General features: G+C 47.1%; 1 protein-coding gene across 4 annotated transcripts in view; it reads right to left on the reverse strand.

Annotated features, from left to right (window-relative positions):
- Klhl3 (kelch like family member 3) overlaps window positions 1–17,484 on the reverse strand; it is a 121,413-nt gene that overhangs the window by 26,624 nt on the left and 77,305 nt on the right. For all 4 annotated transcript variants that reach the window (XM_006976751.4, XM_042278570.2, XM_076573441.1 and 1 more), the window contains exons 7-8: window positions 6,726–6,842; window positions 3,941–4,090 (exon numbers count right to left, since the gene is read on the reverse strand). In XM_006976751.4, the coding sequence (XP_006976813.2) occupies window positions 3,941–4,090; window positions 6,726–6,842 (267 nt within the window). The remainder of the gene's footprint in view (window positions 1–3,940; window positions 4,091–6,725; window positions 6,843–17,484) is intronic.

Raw genomic sequence — 17,484 nt, forward strand, 5'->3', positions numbered from 1 at the left:
TGACCTAGAGATGGAATCCAACCCCAGTGAAAATGAGCTGACTCTGAAATTAGCAAAAACCACGCCCAAGAACAAGACTGAGACGACCGTCCCCAGGACTTACAGTCCGTGAGCGGGGCAACGTGGCTTGCACAGGGCAGACAGATCAGGCAACACACAGAGTGCAAACCAGAAACAGGCCAGGACGTGCAGTCGGTCACTTAGAGCTAAGGGCGAGGACTCGGGGAGAGGGTCCTTCCCCCTGTGGCATGCTACAAACATAGATTCAAACATAGAATAAGTGAAACGTGATCCTCACTTCATATAACACATTCCTTTAATCCTCTGAAAAGGAACCATAGATTTAAATGTAAAGGTTCAAACTTACAGAAAAAAAAAAGTTTAAGTTAGGGTAAGGGTTGTTTGTTTTCAGCTTAAACTCAAAATAAATCACAACAGAAAAAAAAATGAAACCTTCAGGCACCCGCTATCCCAAGCATACTTTGGAAGACAGTGTGGAGGCCCCTCAGAAAGTTAAAAATAGTTCTGATACATGATCCAGCAATCTCACTGCCACATACATATCCAAAGAACATGAATCAATTTGTCAAGAAGACACCGTCACTGTGATGTAGGCTATGGCCTTGTCCACAGTGGCTAAGCTACAGCCTCATGATGGGACAGACAGAGAGTGGGACACAACGTGGTGGAATACTATTCACCCTGAAAAAGGAAGGAAATCTTATCATTTGCAAAATGTTTGAAGCCAGAGGGCTTAACACTAAGATAACCCAGGCACAGAAGGACAGACAGAAGGACAGCTCTCACCTGCATGCAGAGTCTAAAACAGGCAAACTCAGAGACAGAGTTACAGTGGTTACAACAGGCAGAGGGGGAGGGGGTGGCTAGGGTTAATTAAAGTGTACCAGGCTTCCATTCCATGTAGAAAGGCTAATTCTAGAGCTCTGCTCTACAGCATGGCACCCACAGTTAATAAAACATTACATTGTTGAAAATCATTAAGGGTAAAATGTAAATGTTCTCACCATAAAATATAAGTATATGTGGTCATAATACATGCTGGCTTGCTCAGTTTTTCCATTCTATAATGTGTACATACTTTAGAATATTTTAAATCATAATGTACACGATAAACATATACAATTTTTCTTATCAACAGAAATAACTTATTTTTATGAACTCTACTCTTCCAAAGATACTACTGAGAAAACAAAAAGACAAGCAGGGGCTGGGAGAAAGTATCATCCTTAAAAGGAAGACTGCAAACTAAGAAAATGCACACATACAAAGGCCTGATGCCTTTAATATAGAAAATGCCCTTAAGAGCTATCAATAAAAATAAGTAAGCCAATAAGGACAGGGACAGATGACATAAACAGAGAATTCCCCGAAAGAAATACAAATAATGACATGAAACCAAGATTAATAGCACTCAAGATCAAAGAGACACAAACAAAAACATGTCATTTAGTAAAAAAAAAAAAAAAAAATCTAGCACAGATACGTTTGCAAATAAAAACAGAAATTATTTCAAAGACTCTCAGTTGAGAATTGTGACAGACACATGGTACAGACATACAGCAAAGCGCCGCGTGCCCATTACACTTCCCACACTGACTTCGCCCGTACTTGCCATAGGAAAAGCAGTGAGGAGCATTTGGTTAAGTGGGAGTAAAAGTTCAGTTCATACAGAAGATCCCGCATACATAAAAATGTACATTCTCAGTTATTTATGAATAAAGGTACAGAGATCTCTCTGAAAAAGAAAACTTGGCTGAACAGTACCTGCAATGGAGGGATTTCGGGTGACTTCTACTTTACTCCTAAATTGTGTGTATTCTAATTAATCTGCAATAAAGCTACATTTCTATAATTAAAGAAATATAAATTATAAATTTCTTTATTTAAAAAATACAAGATGGGCCAGCAAGATGGCTCAGTGGGTAAAGGTACTTGCCACCAAGTTTTACAACTGGAGTTCAATCCCAGGGTCCCACATTGTGGAAGGAGAGAACAAACTCCCCCAAGTTATCCACACACATGCATGCATGCACACAAACACGGAGAGAGGTGGGGGAGGAGAGAGGGAGAGAGAATAATTAAATGTAATAAAATAAAAAACAAGTTTCAGTTTGGTGTTTCAACAAAACACAAGACATTGAGGGACAGCAAGGCAGGCGGCCAGAAAGACCAGAAGTCTCTAACCCTGTCCGTGCGCCTCCAAGGGCACGTGGAGCGACAAGAGCAGCCAGCAAGTGCACGCCAAGTGCACGCCGCGTTTGCACAGGATTAGATGTGACTCAGAGAGCGATCTGGGGGAGGATGGCCCGACAGTGGGCCACCACTGGCTGTGCTGACACTTGGACAAGACATCGAACTTCTGTGAGCCCAGTTTTCTGTGTAGAACTCAGGACCAATGTTCAGGGTTATGGAGACTTTTACATAAAACACACCCGGCTGGCCAGTTTATGTCACCCTGACACAGCTGGAGTCATCGGAGGGGAGGGAGCCTCGACTGAGGAAATGCCTCCATGAGATTTGGGCTGTAGGCAAGCCTGTAGGTTGTCTTCTGAATTAGTGATTGATGGGCGAGGACCCAGCCCATCGTGGGTGATGTCATCCCTGAGCTGGTGGTCCTGGATTCTATAAAAAAGCAGGCTGAGCAAGCCATGAAGAACAAGCCAGTAAACTGCACCCTTCCATGGCCTCTGTATTAGCTCCTACCTCCGTGTTCCTGCCCTGCTTGAGTTCCTGCCCTGACTCCCTTCAGGGATGAACAGGGATGTGGAAGTGTAAGCCGAATAAACCCCTTCCTCCCCAGGTTGTAGCTGGTCACGGTGTTTCATCACAGCAAAGGTGACCTCAACCAAGACAAGAACTTCCTAAAGACCAAGCTGCTGTGGACCAGTTGAAACAGTTGTGACACATAGACACTGCCTGATCCAGAGGGATGGGATAGGGGGGGTGGGGGGGCTACCAATCTCAGAGTAGCCAAGTGGTTAGCATTGGACAATGACCTGTTTCTCTGGCTCTGTGAAACCTTCCTGGGAGCAGCAGGCAAGAAGAAGGGTTATTAGTTAGCTGAGAAGAGGAGGAGGAGGGAGAGAAGGAGGGAGAGGAGGAGGAGGATCATGACAAGGTAGGAGTCTAAACACTTTCTTGGTAGCACCCTGCTGTGTAGTCAATGGCTGATGTGACTCATTCCTGCCTCCCTTCCTGCTGGGCTGACTGAGACTACCCCCCACCCCCACTCACCTACCCACCCCACCGCATCAGTATGTTAAGACAGTGGAAAGATTCCTGCCCAGCCTGAGGACTCTAGGGACCACCAGGGCCACATCCCTCGTCCCACAGACGAGAGCCATGAAGACCAGACAGAGAGAGAGAGCACCAAGCACTCAGCACCCCACTGACTGTTCTGAGCCTCGGGATCACCTAGCACCTTCCTTTCCTTTCGGCGGTCTCCTCCACAGCTTCTCAGTCCCCAACTTCCTGTCCCGCTCCACCGTCCGTCCGTCCGTCCGTCCGTCCGTCCGTCAGACTCCCGGAGACCTGCCATCTGTTGTCAGTCCCAGCTGCCCTCCACGTCCCTTCCGGGGTGAGGAACGGCACCAGACTGGGAAGGTCTCGACTCCCACAGTGCAGCACGCTCATGCCTCCTCTTCTCTCAGAACAGCGCACACAGCGTGATGTGGGACGAGAAGAGGAAGGAGCGACATCTACCTTATGCTCAAAGCTCCCCGATGCCGCTGTGAGCACCTTGGAACTCTAAGCAAAGCAAGTTCCTAGCAGAGAGGGGACAACAAATTCAAGAGGAGCCAACAGACTCCATCTCTTGGACCATAAAAGCAACCCTGAGCCAGAAAGAACTGAAGAGGAAGGGGAAGGCCTCCATCCCTGGACGGTCCTGAGTCTGGGCAGAGGCTGGGCCGGGGCTTACCTTGGGCAGGCTGACCGGAGTCCGAGGCTTGGTCCTGGGGTTCTTGATCAGGAGCCTCTGGTCAAGGGGCAGCAGGTGGTACTTCATGGCTTCGATGAGGAAGTCCTTACAGGTGTTGTTGTTCTTTATTAAAGCCTCCTCTTCGACTGTCTGGGGACAACAGTCCACAGGTGATCCTCCCGCGGAGTGTGACTGTGCCTCCCTAGCCTCTCCCCAGGCTGGGTCATTCCCAGCTCCCACTCACCCCCTCTGTACCACACCATCCCAGACTCCAAGAGAGGCCCACAGAGCTACAAACTAGTGCAGAGTCCCACCTCTAGTCCCTGTTCCACCACGTGGATTCCCTGACCCTCAACCTCCTCATCTATAAAATGGGCACGTCACAGGTACAGCAATCAATTGTTTGTTTTTGAGGTGCCAGCCCTAAGGAAGACACTGATGGACACTACAAGGCTCCTAACCTGCGCAGCTCAAGTGGAGAAACTGAATTCACTCAGCCCTCAAGCCAGTCATGGACAGAGAAGGCATAGCCACGCCTCTCCCAGCCCCATCAGCTGGGGGAGTGAACATATGGCCAAGGCCATCGTCTTCTGGCAGCTTTGGAGCTGGCAGGAAAGATGGATTGAAGAAGCAAGGCCTTCGCCTCTGGAGACTTCGCCTCTGGAGGCCTCTTTTTCCCAGGCATGATCTGGGTTTCTTTCCCCTTCCCAGTAGGGAAGGAACTAGATGGGGACAAGCCATAAAGGGTTAGGGTTAAAGAAAAAGTGGGGTGAGGGCCAAAGAGCGGCTTTGGCTGGAGGTCGCAGCCCCTCCCTGGGAGTTGGCATGCACGTTCAGCTGCAGCGCAGGGTGATAAGTAGGCTCCAGACACATGTGGTGATGGTGGACAGAGGGAACTAACACCACAGAGCTGCACACTTAATGATTAGAATGGGGGTGGGGGGCTGAAGAGGTGGCTCAGTGGTTCAAGCACTGGCTCCTCTCCCAGAGGACCTGGGTTCCATCCCCAGGACCCACAAGGTGGTTTACAGCTGTCTGTAACTCCAGGGAATCCAGCGACCTCTTCTGACCTCCATGAGCGCCAGACACACACATACGTACACAGACACACACGCAGGCAAAGCGTTCATACACATAAAACAAGCTTTTTAGTAAGAATGGTCAAAGTTGTGAAGTTTATGCTAGATGTTTTATCACAGAACAGCATAGTATCCATGTGAATGCTGTTTTTAAATGGCTGGTGGACGCTGAGTAACCATTTGCAACCGTGAAGCCTGAAGGCGCACACTAAAGTGCCGGGCTGACCACCGTTTCCCTCCTCCTGCACCACCACCAGGTTAAACTACTCTAAGTTTCAAGGTTAACTAAAGTTAATGAAGCATCCTTTCCTAGAGGAGTTCACTTCATGAGGCCTGATAAGAGTCCTTTTCAAAGGAGGGTTCGCATAACCTTCCTCAGGCCGTTACCTCTTCCCATACCAAACCCGGCCTCCTATGATAACCGGAATAAGGCCGTGTCTTTGGTAAGTTTCTGATGTGGAGCCTCGGAAGCTTCCTTAGCTCTCTGTGGAGCCCAGTCCCTTGGGCACCCACCCTCGGCTGTGAAACTGAGTCTGTGCCGGAGGCCACTCCACCAGGCAGTTTCCAGGGGACAGGGTGGGGGCGACAGTAACATTGGTAACTCAGGCGAGGTCGGGGTAGCGTGTGGCCACCAGGTGGCAGCACTCCGGGGACTTCCAGCACACTAAGTACCTGCAAAGGTGTCACACTGCGGACAGGAGAGAGCTGACCCCTCAGGCTTGAACAAGAGGGACAGGCACACAGGACTTGGCAAGCACTTATGGAATAAACGGCACCTGTGGTCCCAGACGTAAATGATCAGCTAGCATTCGCTGAACGGTGTCACGGGTCTCACGTGGATCATCTCTTTTTGTCCCCACAGTGTCCTATCAAGGCTGGTATCATTTTGACCAGATGAGGGAATTGAGGGTCTAGCTGTGAAGTGTGGCTGGGAGTGAGGAGGGCAGAGAGGCGCTGCTGGCCTGCTCAGCCTTCTCCCTCACCCTTGCGTAGGAACGTTCCTCAGGAACCACTGAGGACTGACTGCCCTGAGCGTTGTTGAAGTCACACATTTGGAGGGTTTGCAACAGAGCCTAACACCATTACTGTACAAAATCAGCATCCTGTGTGTGAACAAGACAGATGCTATCAAGGGTGGATGGTCACCGAGTGTGTGCTTCAGAGCTGTGTGGATGTGGATCTCAGTCATGACTCCCTTATGCCAGCCAGGGACCCCAGACAGATCAATCCCAGCCTCCAAGCTTCAAGGCCCAAAATTGAAAGGAAGGGGAAAAGAAACAAGCGATCTGCAATCACTGCCTCAAAGGGTCGTTGTATGAACTAAATGAAGAAACATGAGTGCACCCCAGAATTCTTCATTGTTCTTCTTCTCTTGGAGGAAGTAGAACTCTATGCATCTGTGAAGAGCCAGTTTTCACAGTCCTGACCTGGACCTCGGGTTACCTCAGAGCACAGCAGAGGGGGAACACAGGGGCATTATGAAATGATGCTTCTTTCTCTGTTCATCCGAGAGAAAACCAGCTCTGGGCTGACCCGCTTGCCCGGACCCTCACAGTTCCTTAGTCCTTACAACAGTTCTTCACACTCAACCCAGGGGGCTGATGCCCTCCCTCCCACAGACTCGTGATGTGCCTGTGCACAGGCATGCCCCACAGCCAGGATCACCTCTGCTCTCCTCCAGCAACACTGAACACACAAGCACTGACCTGGACCAGGTAATCCCTAGGTAAGAGAGGGAGCCGGACATGCTCCATCAGCTTTGCCATGTGGTCCAAGCGAGTCTCCTTCTCATAATTGATCCACGAAATCACAGCTTCAAACACCTAGGAAGAAAAAGAATGCTTGCCAACAGCCGCCTCAACTCAGAAACCTGGGAGAAAAAGTGGCCAGTCATCCGCACGGGTATTTCATCTAAGGCAAGATGTACAGAACTAAACAAAAGTAGAGAGGCCATGACTACCAGCTGGCCCACTAGAGAACGCATGCCTAGAGTGGTAAGCCTGCTATCCCAGAGTGTGGTGATATGCTATGTACCCTAATAATAATAAATAAATAAAATTTGCCTGAAGATCAGAGAGATAAAGGAACAAGCCATAGCCACCTCTTACCTCTACGACACCTCAGCCTGAAAAGGCTTCAGTTCCTGTCTCCTCACACCTTATATACCTTTCTCCACCCAGCCATCACTTCCTTCTTAGTGCTGGGATTAAAGGTGTGTGCTTCTACTGCCTGGCTCTGTTTCTCTCCTAGACTGAATCAATCTCATGTAGTCCAGGGTGGCTTTGAAATCACAGAGATCCAGACAGATCTCTGCCTCCCGAGTGCTAGGATTAAAGGTGTGTGCCACCACTGCCTGGCCTCTATGTTAAATCTAATGACTTGTTCTGTCCTCTGATCCTCAGGTACATTTTATTAGGATACACAATGTATCACCACACTAGATGTGCAGTTGTCATGGCTCATACTAAAATAAGTTCTGATAGTCATTTAAGGATGCAGACACAGAGTGGTAACTGTAAACTAGATATGTAAAGAGTGCCCAGAAGGACCGGAAGTCTTGAGCATATGGTTTCCTCTCTAATTTATTTCCCAGATAATAGACTGATGGCAGTAAGATTGCCCTCTGCCTAAAGCTGGCTGTGATGATGAAAGTGACATAGAATGCCAGAGAACAAAACATCCTCCTTGGAGATGCTCTATCCTCTGTCGAGATTTCACCTCTATGCAAATCAAAGCTGAGAAACTTAGGACAGAAAGGAGAAGCTATGGTTTCCTTTGCATGGGGGTTAAATCCAAATTCAAACTCCATGTCATCATACACACATGGACTGGCAAAATCCAGACCTGATGAGGCTGAACCAACCAGTAATCTTGAAATAAATAAATATAGCTTTGGGGGAGGGAGGAGATGGGGCAAAGCCAATAAAAATGGAAATATGCACCAAGTCTGGAAAAAAAAATACCCCTTCTAGAGCGAAAGCTTGCTAAAAGGCCCACTTAAAGGGGCAAGAACACGTGTCCAAGGTGTCAGCTGTAATACTGTTGTGGCGGGATTTTTAAGAAGAAGAACCTGAAGTTCACTGATGAAGAGGTGGGTTTGCTGCTGAGGAGAATAAAACACAGGCTGGAGAGACGGCTCCGCAGTTAGAAGCGCTTGTTCTTGCAAAGGACCCAGGTTCAGTTCTTAGCACTCACATGGCAGCTCACAACCATCCATAACTCTAGTTCCAAGGATTCAATGCCCTCTTTAAAATTAACCAGACTGTACACTTAACATGTATATTTCACTGTTTTGCAAACCCTATTTCAAAATCAAACAATCTTACTTTCAAAATACAGTAATTGATCATAACACAGCAAATAAAAATCAATCCAGCTTATGGATACTTTAGGAAGTACAGGACGGCCTCTTCTGTGCTGTGGATGATTGATTGATAAATAAAACACTGACTGGCCAGTAGCCAGGCAGGAAGTATAGGCAGAACTAGCAGAGAGGAGAATTGAGAGAACAGGAAGGCGGAGAAGAGGAGACGCCAGCCTGCCGTCCAGGGAACATCATGTAGAGGCAGCAGGTAAGCCACGGAATGCGTGGCGACATAGATTAACAGAAATGGGCTGAGTATAAGAGTAAGAGCTAGACAATGGAAGGCCTGAGCTAATGGCCGAGCAGTTTAAATAATATAAATGTCTGTATGTTTATTTTACAAGTGGGCTACGGGACTGCCGGGGCTTGGTGGGCCCTGGAGAGGAAAACTCCAGTTACACTTCTATAAGAAAATCACTGGCTAGTTGAGTGTAGGAGAATGACAGAATTAACAAAACTGCTTTTGCAAGGAACACCACAGTCACTGACTCAGTGGATGCTAACAGCAAAAGCTGTCTAGGAACAAGAATTCCATTCTCAGCGTCATGCCACGGGTGACATTCCTTACCAAGCATGCACACTCTCTGTGACAGATACAGCCTGAGACAGGGATCAAGTTTACTGAATTTACTACTGGTAATAGGACAACCCTGCATTTTTTTAGTTTTTTGTTTGCTTGCTTTTGTTTTTTGAGACAGAGTCTCTCTGTGTGTAGTCCTGGCTGTCCTGAGTGGACCAGGCTGGACTTGAACTACAGAGACTCTCCCACCTCTGTCTCCCCAGTGCTGGGATTAAAGGTGTGCCACACCCAGTCATTAAACCAGGGACCAGAGAAGAGCATCATCTCCCCTGGGACTGGAGTTACGGATGGTTGTGAGCCACCAGCTGGATGCTGGGACTGCAACCTGGGTCCTCTGCAAGAGCAGTCAGTGCTCTTAACCACTGAGCATCTCTCCAGCCAAGAACTTCATTTTTAAAAGCAGAATAGAGCAGAACTAAAGAAAATGAGCAGTGTACTATGCATTTTTTTCTCGTTTCTGAATGTAATAAGCTATATATTAACCGTAAACACACGAATATCATAGAAATCCTCCTTGCATGTCTTAAAAACCATAAACTCAATAGTTTTGTCCCTTCCACACATCAGTGTTTCCGGTATAATATTCACTCAAACACTCTTGTCAGTGAAGGGGAGGATGAGTGAATTCAGAGGAAGCCTATGAGGAGGCCATGGCCAGACTGAAGTGGAAAGCCAGGCTGGGGAGGAGGGGCTGGAATCTTGGTGGGTAGCACAGAGTCAGAGGCTGGCAGAGAAGCCTGGCTCGTTCGGGGATGTGGTGGGCTGTCGCCACGCGCCTGGCTTGCACGCTGCCCACACCTCTTCCTATTCCATTTTACCTGACTGTGAACTTGTACAGGAATGAGGAGTCTGCCACCTGACCCCTCCCCCCATATAGTGTGACACCAAGTGGCTGGGTGACAAAGCTTGGCTGAGGATTGGACTATGAGCCCTGGGGTAGGCAGAGTTGGGTGATGGATCACATTCTCCCCCACCAACCAGCCTAATCTTTGCTTTAAAGGTGAAAACGTAAGGCCAGTCTTCCAACGCTGCGGTGTTAGCTTTATCTTTACTTTGGTTGGACCAGCCAACTGGCTCTGCTCAGTTGCCCTGTTTATCTGCTCAGCTGTGAAAGACACAGCCAGTGATAGCACCAACCTCCACAGCGCCGACCCAGGACCACATATCTCTTTCACTTGGGCTTCATGCTTGAAAACAAACAAGCAAATAAACGTGCAAATAGCTTTAGCCCTGAGTGGACTCTAAGTAATCGCCAACAGCTCTTCCCATGGAAGCCTCAGAGACACCATTCTCCTGAATTCTCACAATAAGCCAACAAGTCAATGCTCTTGACCCCATTATTGACTCGTCCAACCCAGAACTGGAAAGAGGCAGATACGGGTTCTCCTCAAACCCAGCTGTGATTTCCCATTTGTTTTTCCCATTAGTCTCAGCTGCCTCTCAAGTGTCTACTAGCCTGGCTTGGCAAAGTACAGCCCACAGGCCAAATCCAGCCTGCACCTGTTTTGTACATGAAATTTCACTGGAACAGCGCCAAGCTCGCTCAGCCTCTCCAGGCTGCATCCTGCACAGCAGCAGAGATGAGAAGCTACATAGCACAGTGCCTGAAATACTCACTACCTGCTCATTACAGGAAAGAATATAAACTCGTACTCAGGAAAATCTACAGAGACCCCAGGGCTTCAGTCATGGGACAGGGTAATGCTTACTTGATGTCAATGTTTTCATGGGTTCCCTGATAAAACACTCAGCAGCTCACACTTGGGGTCTCGCTCTCAAAGAAACAGGATCATTCCCTCGCTGATTCATGCTGCTGAACTAGTTTCTTGGATGCTATAAATGCAAAAGAGTTGAGGCAAAGTTTTTATTGCTCTGGGCCCTCAGTCTTTAGGATAAGCCATGGCTTGAGAACAGCAGGTAAGTGCTTACCCTCACCCTGGTTACACAGACCGCCACGCCAGGCTAGACCTGAATGCCTCAACTAAAGGGGGTTGGAGGACCGAGCACTTATGCTAGCTTTCAAAATGTAATTTGAAAATCAAGAAGGGGGATTCAAGAGCAATAGGTAGGATGGTACCTCAGTAAAGTGACCCTCACAACAGGAACCCAGGAAGAGCTCACTAAACAATACCAAAAACAAACAAACAAACAAACTAGGTCCTGACTTCCTGACTGTGGGTTTGATTGTTAATCAGGACTGAAGGGTTTTGATCAATGACATCTTACATGAATAACCTCATTTAATCCACACAAAGCTTCCAAAGGAGGTGTCACGGTTCATATTTTAGAGATGATCAAAGAGCCTCAGAGAGCAACAAGTTAGCAGGCGCCGGGGAGGAGACCCAGATGCAAACTCACCTCGAACCCCAAACCCCAAGTCTGAGTGCTGTGCAAAGAGTGCATCTCAGTCCCGAGTAGCTGAAAGCCTGTTCCAGCTGCGGAGCTGGGAGCCCAGTTCTTAAGCCTGTAATACTAATTATAGCCCTACGCACTGTCCTGGGACGTCATCCCAGGGGAGGGATGGGGAAGGGCACGTGCCAAGTATGCTGCCACACTTTTAAACTGGGGGCTTCTGTGTACAAGAATGGTCAGGTTTTGCTTCTTTCCTTGTTTTGTTAAATTAAAATATATCATCATTTTCCCCTCCCCTTTCCTCCATCCAAACCCTTCCATATCCCCCTCCTCCCTCTCAAATGCATGGCCCCTTTTTGTGTGTGTGTATGTATGTACATATATGCACACATGCATATGCATACACACATACATACATACATACACACACAATCTACTGTATCCATTTAGTGTTGCTTGTATGTATATGATTTCAGGGCTGAGCGCTTGGTATTGAGTAACCAATTAAGGTGCTCATCGCTGGTGAAAACTAATTCTCCCACTCCCAATAAGTCATTTTGAAGACTTTTTAAAACAATGTATTAACTTTTTTCTTAAAAAAGTCAACCTAAAGCATTGCATAGAATGTAGCAGGATTCCTGGGCTCCCCACAGAGCTAACTGACAATATGCTATGAGGTACAGAGTGCAAGGGAATGTGTGGGGAATGTACTTTTAATGTCAAACATCTGACTCTTGGCCCCTTCTTAACTCAGTGGCAAAGCCAGTGTGGATAACTGTGGGGTTGGCAGTCTCCCAGGTCCTGTGGCTCTCTCAATTGTTTTCCTTGCTTTTCTTCACATTTTTGCTAATATGAAGGCATTATACAACCCTTAAAGTCACTCTGCCCCATTGGTAGTTCAAGATTAATTTCCTGCAAATCAAAACAACTCTGAGATTCTATCTTACACCTGTCAGAATGGCTAAGATCAAAAACACAAGTGACAGCTCATGTTGGTGAGAATGTGGAGCAAGGGGAACACTCCTCCACTGCTGGTGGAAGTGCAAACTTGTACAGGCACTTTGGAGATCAAAATCAATTTTCTCAGAAAATTGGGAATCGATCTACTTCAAGATCCAGCTATACTATTCTTGGGCATAAACCCAAAGGATACTCCAACCTACAGCAAGGACACTTGCTCAACTATGTTCATAGCAGCTTTATTCATAATAGCCAGAAACTGGAAACAACTTAGATGTCCCTCAACTGAATAATGGATAAAGAAAATGTGGTACATTTACACAAGGGAGTATTACTCAGCTGTAAAATACAATGACATAACAAAATTTGCAGGCAAGTGGACGGGAACTACAAAAGATCATCCTAAGTGAAATAATCCAGAATCAAAAAGATAAACATGGTATGTACTCACTTATAAGTGGATATTAGCTGTAAAGGATAATCATGCTACCAAAAAAAGGATTAATTTCCACATAGACTAGGTAAGTTTGTCTTAATGTTAGCATGTCATTTAGACATTGTGAAAATGATCTGAAATATATTCCTAATGTTTTCAGAAAGTGAATTTTGTGGTTTTAGTCAAAAGTTCCCTTTTATCATTGAATTTGCCTAGCATTCATCTTTTTGAACAACAAATATAAATTGCTATAATAATCATGGGCCACTTTTGCTTGTATTTCAGACAAGACCTGGTTAAAGCTATAGCTCTTCCTATTTGGTTTTTCCTATATTTGATTTTTTTTTTAAAATACTGAGATACACTGCATTTATATCTCCTGGTTTAAACTCTGCTGTCTTTCACTTCTAGCTGTTTGGACTGGTAGATCACATTTATCTTCATTGAAGCACAGGTACTTTAGATTATCTTACATTAAGAATTAATTGACTTTTATGTAGACCACATCTCATCCAGATGTACCTTAATGCAGACTACAACTTTTCACCCTTGAAAAAAACAATACTGGATGCAGGCGACATTACACAGTCAAGGGGTTCAGGGGCACATGAGCCTGAGAAGCACCCCATGCCACAGGCCAAGTCCCCATCAGAGTGCATGCAATCAGTGTCTGAGCCCCCAGGAGTGTGCAGTACAAAGCTCCGAGCACTCCCCAGCCAGCTCTCGGATATGTGTCTGCCCCGAAAACCCCTTTCTCTGTTAACGCCTATAAACATCTTGTGATAATGTGACTTTATAAGGCATAACTGGCTAAATTCTGACCTAAAAATGTGAATGTTCACTCCTTAGCCATTTTTATAGATCTTTCCTTCATTCCAAACCTCAAGCCACCACAAATCCTTGATTCTCGTCAAGCAGATCACTTTCCTCCCCAATTACAGCAAATTGTCCCAAACTCCTAGACCCTTAACATGTACTGTCCATAGCTTGAGGACTCTGCAAAGCCTTTCCTACTCAGTAATCGGGGATAAAATATTCCTGGGTGTCTTCCATGAGCACTGGCCATAAGAACTGCTTCTTTGGTCCAGATGTTCCAAACACAGGCTTTCCGTCTATCTGCTCACCACACTGAAGTCTCAAGCAGTATGTCTGGGGCAGCTCAGCTTTGTGTCCTCCTCACAGAGTGGTAGAGCAGAGAAAAGCATCGTTCCCACTCACCGGGCTCTGCTGCTTAGGAATTCAGTTGCCTCACTGAGCCTCCGTTATCCGAAATGCAAGCAGGTATGAGCATTAAAATGCTAAGCCAACGGTGCTGCGACTGTGGCGTCAGTGGTTGAACATTCGCCTAGCAAGCGTGAAGCTCTGGACTCTATCACCAGCACTGCACACAGCTGCTGTGTGGAGTGTCTGTAATCGCAGCGCTTGGGAGGTGGAGACAGGACGATTCTGATACAATAGCTCTTGTCAAAAAACCATGAAGTGAGCAGTGTTCTGTCCAAGACACACCAGACACAAAAGTATACACAAATCTTTATGCCATATCTTTAAGTTAAAATATTCATAAAAACTTCTCTATGGTATAGGAAGTCAAATGTCAGCCGTCCTTCTTTGGCCTAGGGGAACTGACTGAAAGAGGATTCTGGAGTCTGTTTCTGTGCTCGTTGGATGGACCTGTTTACTTTGTAAAAAGTTGAGGTGCACATGTTTTATCTGCTGTGTCCATGGACTCACTACAAGACAAACTGCACACTGAAGGCAAACGTGTGGGCTCTGCCTGCAGAGCGTGGGTGCTCACGGCAGACTGTGCACAGCACTGCGGTGCTGCTCAGCTGTGGTGACAATGACAGTCCCCAGAGGACAACAGTAAAGACCGATACCCCCAGAAGCCGTCGGTTACGTCAGCGGTGGTCTACCTCCCTATGAGCTGTTGGTCAGGAAGGCCCCGTGGGGTCCCGAAAACAATGCAGACCGTTGCTGCTGCTGCCGGTTGCCCACCGCAGACTACACGGTAAGACTCTACAGTTGAAGACACCGCACATCCTGGTTGCAGGACACAGGGAAATCTGGTTGGAGCCTCCCCCGATGGCCAGCCCTGACAGTGTCCAAATGCTTGTCACCAAGCCTCACTTACCTGTGCGCCCTGTGGGCAACAATGCTGACCAGGCAAGATGTGCCCACTGACGAAATCATGGCAAGTCTGTTGTGGGGATAGCCAACCGCTTGCTGATGGAATCAAGGCCCGTTCTCTGGTGTGGGGGTGTGGGGGTGGGGAGGATTGGTAGTTGGAAATTTCTTTGGGCCGCCAACCAGTTTCCAAATCAAGACATGGAGACTTGTTATTATGAAAGCTCAGCCTTGGCTTAGGCTTGTCCCACTAGCTCTTTTAACTCAATTTAACCTGTTTCTATTCATCTATGTTTTGCCTCAGGGTGTTTTACCTTTCTTTCATGCTGTATGTCCTACTTTCCTGCTTCCTCCATGTCTGGCTGGCTGACTCCTGGTGTCTCTTTTTTCTTTCTTCTTCAAGCCTAAATTCCTCCCCCAGCTTACTCTCTCTGCCCACAAGTCCTGCCTGTACCTCCTCCCTAGCTACTGGCTATGCAGCTTTTTATTAGACCAATCAGGTGCCTTCAGCAGGCAAGATAAAACAACACACAATTTACACAATTGTGTGTTGTTTTATCTTTACACAATTAAACAAATATTCTCCAACAGGTCACATCTGGCACCATAAAGCCAGTCACAACCTATGGTTTTGGAAGCCACAAACCTTAGCCGGGAAGCCACTGCTGTTGTTTGCTAAGTGGATATGGCAAGTCCATCCTATTGCCTTCCAAATCACTATATTCACGCCCACAGATGCATGCTGCTCATCCCTGGCCATCAAAGCTCCTTCTGCATGGTCAGCGGTGACTATGGAGATGTTTAACTGGTAAGAGTGCTAACAACAGTGACTGTTGAATGTTTAGCCATAAATCGAGTGTCGACCTCATTCCCTTCCAGACTTAATACAAGCCAGGAAAGCGGAGCAGGGAGCAGTGGGGCACCCTGGCTTGCAGGTAGGGCATAACGGTCGCATTCTGAAACTCCTAGCAGCTGTGATTACATGTACAGGAGCTGCACACAAAATTGGACCACCAATGTCCTGTCATGGGGAAGGAGCTCGTGAGGACACATCCCTTCGTGGGGATTTGTAAGCAGTTAATGGTTGATGGGACATTTTCTTCAGTGGCGCATCCATTGGTAGGGAACCTGTTCTCCTGTAAACAAGTCCTCACCCACTCACCTGTAAACAACCCTAATGTAACTCACGAGGTCTCTCTCTCTCCCTCCCCAATCTCTCCCTCTCTCTCCCCCCTCTCTCTTACACACACATACACACACACACACACACACACACACACACACACACACACACACACACACACAGAGTAAGGTTACCAGTTGGAAAGAGGAAGGAGTTCAGTGGGAATGTGAGGGGGGGGCAAGAGAGGGGAACAGAGAAGTGAATATGATTGAATTATGTTACAAATGTAGGAAAATGTCATAATGAAAGCCATTCTTAAATAACTAACTCATGCTAACAACAATAACAACAAAACCAATGCTAAGAGAGGCCTAGGTGAGAGCACTGTCTTGGACTAAGAAGCTGGCTCCAGACCTCAGAGTACAGCAGGGCTTCCAACCGAGCACTCTAGCAGTCAAGTCCACCTGCTCAGTCACCATAAAATAGTGCCTTCATGGCGGTCAAGCCCAGCTCCTCCCACACCTGTGCCCACATCCTAGGAATCCAGATAGAAGAACATGTACCACTAATAACCCTGGGAGACATAGCTCCAGTTTCTCCCAGGAAATAAAGTATCACAATTAGACCCTTGAAATGTGTACATCACATTTTTAAATGCTATAATACAGAGAAAATATAACCTGGAGTTCACGAAAACGTAAGTTTTAAGAGATGTAACCACTTTCTTTCTGACCCGTCTGAATTCCCCCTCAGCGTCCATTCAGTGCTGTCTGTGAAAAGCATCACTGTCTTGGGGTTTCCACTGCTGAGCTAAAACACCACCAAGAGCAATGGGAAGGGAAGGGTTTCTTGCAACTTACGGCTGGTCCATCACCCAGGGAAGTCAGAGCAGGAACTGGAGGTAGGACCCTGTAGGATCACTGCTTACTGGCCTGCTCCCCATGGCTTGCTAAGACTGCTTCTTATGGAACCCATGACCACCTGCCAAGGGAGGGCACCACCCACAGTGAGCTGGACCCATCCACATCAATCATCACAGACTTGCCCACAGGCCAATCTGGTGCGGGCATTTTCTCAATTGAGGCTCCCTCTTCCCAGATGACTCTAGCTTGTGTCAAGCTGACACAGATCCAGCCAGCACATTCATGTTTCATAAGATGGAATGACTGAGCTGTAGAAAGCCAAGATTCAGATACACCCATTGATTAGCTGAGCCCTACAGCAGCACCATGGCAAACTGCACTAGAACTCGGGAGAGGTTGCCACAACTTTCTCCTATGTGCATCCCAGGAGTTTGCTATCCTGCCTCTCAAAGGTACCTCTGGCCAGAGCCTCTGGGGAGGAACGCAACAGTCTGCTTACAGGCTTAGATTTGACCTGCTACACCTACCATGCCATGTAATAGGACCCTGGAGGGTCTTTGTATTGGCTCTGTCCTAGTGGGGAGAGGAGATATGGGGAGTCTACCCAAAGAGCCAGTGATACTGGATGGTTCTGCCAGCTGTATTTGTCCTATCTCAAGCAAC

This window comes from Peromyscus maniculatus, chromosome 5, assembly GCF_049852395.1.
Source record: "Peromyscus maniculatus bairdii isolate BWxNUB_F1_BW_parent chromosome 5, HU_Pman_BW_mat_3.1, whole genome shotgun sequence".
In the NCBI taxonomy this organism is placed as follows: domain Eukaryota; kingdom Metazoa; phylum Chordata; class Mammalia; order Rodentia; family Cricetidae; genus Peromyscus; species Peromyscus maniculatus.